Source organism: Olea europaea, chromosome 2, assembly GCF_002742605.1.
Source record: "Olea europaea var. sylvestris chromosome 2, O_europaea_v1, whole genome shotgun sequence".
Classification (NCBI taxonomy): Eukaryota; Viridiplantae; Streptophyta; class Magnoliopsida; order Lamiales; family Oleaceae; genus Olea; species Olea europaea.
Genome location: NC_036238.1, coordinates 21,939,403 through 21,946,472, shown reverse-complemented (window position 1 = coordinate 21,946,472; position 7,070 = coordinate 21,939,403). Strand labels below are relative to the sequence as shown.

Below are 7,070 nucleotides of genomic sequence, written 5' to 3'. Positions count from 1 at the left end.
AATTTCCTATGGAATTTTCCTCTTGCACAGAACCCGGCCAAATAACTCACAAAGGTGAGTTGTGTCTGAATAAAAAAGGGCCAAAAATTAACCCACTCACCCCTTATTTGTGATCTGTAAAGCCCCTGCGAAAATTCTTCGGTACGCCAATCATCACTTCTTTCCCATAGGGAAATTGACAAACCTACGGCCCTTAAAATTGGACTTGGATATTCTAGCTGTGGACATGATCTAAGCTACGTGGATCAAAGTGGTCCATTAGAGCAGATATTTTAAGACTGGACCACTATGAACAAATGATACGAACATCTTAGGCCCGCACAAATTTTGGGAATAAAATTAGTAATTAATTTGGCCAGGGGAAAATGTCTAAAATGTTAGCAAAACGCTTTCTTTTTTTCTTAACAATAACTTTTAATTTTAATCACGAGACAGTCAATTCCAGATTTCGAACCATATTGGTTCGTATGGCCCCGAAATGCCTCTATAGCGTATTCGATAAACTCATATATTTATAGCTGACTATGATACATGTTATACTAAACAGTACATCAATTAGTCACGCGTCATCTTTATGACTTTTAGCACCACATAAGCCATACCTTTCCCTCTAGGGTTAAGGGGATGAGTATTGTACAAAGGTACTACTTTTGTGGGAGAGGGAAGGAATGGGAATTTTCTATGTTTGCTCTTTTCTTTATTTCTTTTGTTTTTCAGAACTATGGAGTAATTTGTCTTTCAAAGTATCTTTTAAATATGAATCTATTTGGTGGGAATTAAAATTAAAATTTTAGTAAAATTTTATAAAAATTGAAGAAATATATAGATGAAAAGTTGTAGATCCTATAAAATATGTGATTAAAATTATTTATTGACGTTGATTTGATTTTAAATTAAAATCTTGATTTTAATTTCTACCAAATAAAAGGTTAATCTCGAAATTTTTTGCAAACAAGCTTATGGGCCGTTCAAAATTTTATGGATTGAAATAAGCTATATGGTAAGAGCCACGCTTATCTATTTTATTTGGGGGTTAGAAAAAATTATGTATACTCGTAGAATCGTTGGTTTAAAAAGATTAAAAAGGAAAAAATTCCGTTCCAAAGAAAAAAATAAAAAATATATATTGACATTCCATAAGCGATACTTCTTGATATTATATTTGAAACAGTTATTCGAATTCCTTGGAATAAGCAACTAAAACAAATTTTGCTAATGGTAAGAAATGAGGTTTGAATGTATGGTTGTGGAAGGTTTTAAATTAGCCTCCGTCGATAGTATTTCTCCTGAAATGAAAGAAAAGATATGCAATTTGTCTTTTCAGAGTGATTGACCCCAATTAAAAAAAATGTAAAAAAATGCCATTATTTGAGCTCCATTTTGAAAGAAAAATATATTTTTAAAAATAATGATTTTTGTAGAATGTGCAGTTAAGAATTAAGAAGAAAATTTCGATTTATATTTAATATTTAATTTATTGAAGAATGTGTGGTCGAACACGGGTTTTGGAAAAATAAATTATAAAAAAAAAATGGTGTTCAAACAAAATGCAAAACTTGCAATTCATGATGTCTGTAATGCGCTTTCTGAAATCGTTACAAGCGCACAAGAGTGATTCACAATCCCGCTCGGTCTCTGCGTTCGAATCAGTCCTAAAATTTGAATTCCAACCATCCAACGCCTTTCTCCGCCCTCCCCCCACCGCCGAAAACCCCTCGAAACGCTGAAACACGGCTAAAAATGGCGAGCAACTCACTGATCTCCGACTCTATGGACCCATTGCAAGGTCTAATCGGACCCTCGCTCTTCCCCCGTACGATTAGGGCTTCAACCAACTGTCCAATTCCCTCTGACTCTAAAGACCTAAATTCGATTCACCATTTCATGAAGTCTCTGGTACTTGAAGTCACTCTTTTTTATTTAATTTTTTTAATAGTTGTCTCAGCTGAGTTCTATGATGGTAGAAACTCAAATTTACGCTCGTTCTAGTGTATGCTTGCGAAACGATAATTATTTCTTTCTTTATAAAAAAATTAATTTAAAACGCCGTTTTTACTAATATTAGTTGAAATGTCCGAGTTTTGTGTTTCCGCTCGAGTAAAGGAGGCTGATGTGTTGGGTAGAGAGAGTTACCATAGTGTTTTGTGGTGACTGTAATTTGTTTCTGCAGGTTAATACTAATTTATTTCTGTGAAAATTTGGAAAACATTTGGGCTTTTGTTTTTTTTGTTTTGTACATTTTTGCGGGAAAATGTTTGCAAAGCCTAGGTCATGCAAAGAATCAAGGTCTTGGAGTTCAATTAGCGAAAGAAAATATAAATATATATGGACATGAATTAATAATTTGTAAAATCCTAGGCATTAGTCTTGGCTGATTTAATTAAATCACTAGTTTTGAGGTTGTTTGGAGAGTAATTAAATTACCATGCATGTTTCTTTTCCTCTGGATGTACACAAGGATTTAAGGAGTCCTGTAAAGCTTATGAATGAAGCAAAGAGAATAGTGGATGGGGGAGTGGAACTTCTGGACACCAATTTAACTAGATTTGCAGAAATTGCGGACCCCACTGATGAAGTCATCATAAAGGGCAAGGACAAACCTCAAGAACGAAGGCAAGGCCTGGGCATTGTGCGTAAGCGGGCTCGATTTTCTTTGAAGCCTAGTGCTAGGTGGAGACTAAAGCTCATCGACTTAATTTTTTACTTATGTATAATGCACATTTGGAGATTTATTCCTAAATTAGTAATAATGTTTTGTGTGTTAACAGTCAGCCTTCTGTGAATTTGGAATCAAGTTTGAACATTGACCGGTTGCAAGATCCTGACGAATTTTTCGATGCTTATGAAAAGCTTGAATGTAATTTCCATCATATTTCTCCCAGTCAATTATTATGATGCATTTGTTTTAGTATAACAACCTCATACTAATTGATTTTGCAGATGCCAAAAAGGAAATACAAAGACAGCAGGGTGGCATTATGAACAATTTGAATGAATACAAAACATCAACTAATACACGTCATCACAGACCAGGAATTTTGGGGTATAGTCAGTCGTATTGATTAATGGGTGTTCTGAAATTTACTGCAACTAGCAAGTCATCTTGGATTTGGTTTTTATATTGCCTGCTTTAAGCTAGTTATTTTTCATTACAGGAAATCATATAGTTATAAGCACCGTTACTCATCAGTGCCTTGTGAAAACGATGAGATGCTAATGTCCTCCCTAGAAACAGTGCAGACGGATGTTCTGGACACTCCTAATCATGACTTACAACAGGAAGTTGAATTGGTTGGTGAGTGGATCTTCTCAATATAGCAATGTGTTCAATGTCAATGTCCATGTCCATGTCCATGTCAGCGAACTTCTTTTAGTTTGGTTTCAATTGCCATAAGGATGTATGCTTGCCTAGTTGGCAAATGGATTTTCTTCTCATATTAACATAATGTTTAATTCAATTTAACAGAATCAGTATCGAAGACAGGGAATAAAGCGAATGGTGTTTTAGATGAATTGCTATCTTGTAATGAGGAAGATTTGGATGGGGATGGGGCCTTGAATATCTTGCAGGAGATGTTTCAGATCAAACCACTTGACCTGGATGGCCTTTGCATACCCAAATATTATGATGTCAAAAAGACTGATTTTTTGGCTTTGAAAGAAAGTTTGTCAAAGCCTCGTAAGACTTCACAGGTCACAAATAGTTTGCTGAGAAGTGTAAGTAGGGAACCACTTACTGAACATGGACAGGTGGCACAGAATCAAACCAGTTCTGTAGCTTCACCAACCCCTCCAAGAAGTCCATTCGCTTCTCTATCTTTGTTGAAGAAGCGAATTTTGCAATCTAATCCCCTGAGAGACCCATTTACTCCTCTTAATGTTGATCTGTCGCCAACCCAAAATGATTACCCTGTTCAGCCTATCGACAAGCTACGGGATCAGGTTGATGCACGGAAGGAACCAAGTACGTGTAGCAAGAAGAAAGCACGTGTAGAGGTTGAAATTACAGAACCTGCAGTTAAAATAAATATACAGAAGGCAAACACAGGAAGTTTGGACTGTCTTCCTGACCAGTTTGTGGATGAGATTGCAATTGGACAAAGTGCAGAACCTACAATTAATATGGATATGCAGAAGTTGAAAACATTAAGTTTGGATTGTTTAGACCAGTTTGTTGATGACAATGCTTGCAGAGAAAGTGCAAAATCTTCAATTGCAGGACCTACAATTAATTTTGATACACTGAAGATGAAAACTGGAAGTTCGGTTTGTCCGCCTGACCAATTTGTGTATGAAAATGCAAGGAGAGAGTATGCAAAAGCTGATATTTGCCTTGTCAGAGAACCACATTACAACATTGAGGAAGAAACAATTGGCGAAAGCTTGAATGGTGGTCAGAATCTTTTTGGTATGGTTGTTACTTTACCTTCTGTGGACTATTTTGACATTGTGAACCGTGCTAGCAATGTTCCTAAGTGAGTTAATTATAATGTTATTTTGATGAAGTGGTCATGTGATTGGACCTCAAAATCTTTGCTTTGAATCTCATTGGTGTTGGAGTTGGCATTCAAGCAAACTGTCTTGAATTGCTTATAATCACCTGTAGTTGCCACAGTGGCCATTAGCCAATGTGCTTTCAATTCAAAATTCAGCTCACTAAGCCTTATTTCATACACCCCTTTTATTAAAATTTCTTCGTTATTTAGCCATAAAATGATGCATAAGATGGTAATGCAAACAGCAAATATTAAATTGAGACTTTGAAGATGATAGTGAACTTTGAGTTACACAAGAATTTTAACCTGAACTAATTTCAGCTAAAGTTACCTCTATTTCCTGTCTTAAGACAATTGACTTGATGTTTACGAGATTTATAGCAGGTTATGTTATGATGTTTGAGCGTCCAACTTCAATCTGTGAGCACTACATTTATCTTCTGTAATGTTTTATGTGCCACTTGCTTCTCAACTTTGATTTGATATATATTAAGTCAGTAACCAAGTTGTTACACGATGAATGATTTTGTCGATGGATCCCTATGTTTTGATGCTTGTGGCAATAATAATGAATCACCTTAATTCGGCTTCTTGTTGGAGGAAACCCTCCACTTCGATTGGTAGTTTTTTCGAAAAGCAAGCAAACATGAGTAAAGAAATCCAGTGTAAGATGCACACAAATTGCTTTATGGGATGTAATATCTATAGTTTGACGCGACGAATAGGAGATAACCTCCCTTTTTTCTGCAATTTTATTTTATTTTATTTTTTTAACTATGAATAGGATATAGTGAAGACGTATAAATATCAATTTATTTTTTGTGGTGTTCTACCTTACAGACCAATCGAATTGTTGTGCACTTGAAGATGATGCGGTAAAGGCCCCATCCAGGAGTCAGCAGTTTGATAAAAAACAAGAGCCTGAGGTGTCTTCTTGCTTAGTTATTTCTTCTACATCATTCTCATTGATTTGTGCTGGTTGGACTTCAATACAAAGCTTCTTATCAATGTCTGTAGTTCTTGATTTTATAAATTTACAATGACTTGTAATCATGTTGATACGAGTGTTTAGGAGTGTATTTAAAAAATACTCTGGAACGGTTTGAATGAGCAGAATTGAAAACCGTGAAAGGCGCTGAATGTCGTAGTAAATTCTTTACAGAGCTTTAACCTTCCTATATACAAGATCAAACACACAAATGGAAAAGGCTTATTTGGGATAATTTGCTGATTCTACTTCGTGAATTAGTAACTGATGTTCACCCCTTTCATTTTCTTAAATAGGAGTTTTGCTTTTACGGGTAAAAGGAATAGGTTTCATTGTAAGAGACTAAATAGCTGCTGTGTTTTGGGATTATCTTTCAAGTTGTTTTTATTCAACAACATTATCAATCATATTAGAGTGCAAGGACTTAATTGATTCAAAAGCCATTATGGACATATCACACTTATGCGTTATTGAAATTTCAGATAAATCAAGACAAGCTACAGAAAGCAAAACGAGAAGCAGTTGAAAAACGCCTTAGAAAATCACATCCACTGAGGAAAAGTCTTGCAGGTATGTGTTGTTCATCTACTGGCAGGACCCTTCTTTTCTTTCTTCCTTGAGATTTGAGTAATGATACTCTTGGTGACCCTGCAGAATCTGGTACATTATTTGAAAATGGAGTAAGAAGAAGCAAAAGAATCAGGATGAGGCCTTTGGAATACTGGAAAGGAGAGAGATTCTTATATGGACGTCTGGACGAGAGTGAGTATCATATGATGATTAAAATATTTTACATATTAAAACAATATATTTTTATCTCTTTGTATAGTTTTGTTGTCTGGCTTGAAAATTGTAAGTTTTCGTTGTCCAATAGTTTTTAGTGTGAAAACTAAAAAGTTGCATCACGTATTCAATTACTGTCTAATTGGTGCTAATTCAGATGTGGACATTTAATTCCATGTAGAGGGAATGATATGATGTGGTCGGAACTTAGAAAAACCACACCTGCTGTTTATTATATGAGCACCAAGGCCTTTTCTGAAATCCTGGATGAAGGTTGCCCGGACTGAATTATTTAATTTCATTTGTTGCATTTATTAATAATACGTGTTATCATGTAAACCTCATTCACATGTACCGTATAGGAGTTCGCACTATTTTGCCCTTGTAAAACTGATGTTATAACATACACTGCACGGTAGTACCTGTCTGGGTTTGCCTAGGTGTTTTTGACAACTGCAATTCCTCATGCCACCTTTCTCCCATTCTGCAGTGAAGTGCATTGGTTACACTTTTGCACAGTAATTGAACGTGCATTAGTTTCCTAGTTATTAATCAATATTCTCTGAAAGTAGAGTGCTATTTTGTATCAACCTATTATCATTTATCATTCCGCATGGTTACTTTACTATTTTCACACTTAACTTTGTCAAGTGGTTTAAGTACACAGCCCGGCTGGGAAGGTTGTAATCACCAGTGTACCAAAGTAGTTATTTCTTCAATTTATTTCTTCAACTCTATTTATCTGAGGTTAACGTTGTCACTTGGATATGTCTTATTCCGATTTAATAGTTAACTGGTATTGT

General features: G+C 35.4%; 1 protein-coding gene across 1 annotated transcript; it reads left to right on the top strand.

The window, feature by feature from the left end:
- The first annotated feature begins 1,555 nt into the window (after nt 1-1,555).
- LOC111366650 (centromere protein C-like) lies at nt 1,556-7,050 on the top strand. Its single transcript, XM_022987364.1, has 9 exons — nt 1,556-1,896; nt 2,459-2,670; nt 2,769-2,857; nt 2,941-3,043; nt 3,156-3,295; nt 3,467-4,408; nt 5,337-5,422; nt 5,967-6,054; nt 6,139-7,050. The coding sequence occupies exons 1-9, from the start codon at nt 1,741-1,743 to the stop codon at nt 6,363-6,365; spliced, it is 2,043 nt and encodes a 680-aa protein (XP_022843132.1). The 5' UTR covers nt 1,556-1,740; the 3' UTR covers nt 6,366-7,050.
- The last annotated feature ends 20 nt before the right edge of the window (nt 7,051-7,070 follow it).

What these genes read in the sequence shown, in the direction of transcription:
- LOC111366650 (XM_022987364.1), top strand. Translation starts at nt 1,741, where the DNA reads ATGGCGAGCAACTCACTGATCTCCGACTCTATGGACCCATTGCAAGGT. An exon ending in TCTTTGAAGCCTAGTGCTAG is followed by an intron (nt 2,671 to 2,768) that starts GTGGAGACTAAA and finishes GTGTGTTAACAG; the next exon opens with TCAGCCTTCTGTGAATTTGG. An exon ending in TGCTTATGAAAAGCTTGAAT is followed by an intron (nt 2,858 to 2,940) that starts GTAATTTCCATC and finishes TTGATTTTGCAG; the next exon opens with ATGCCAAAAAGGAAATACAA.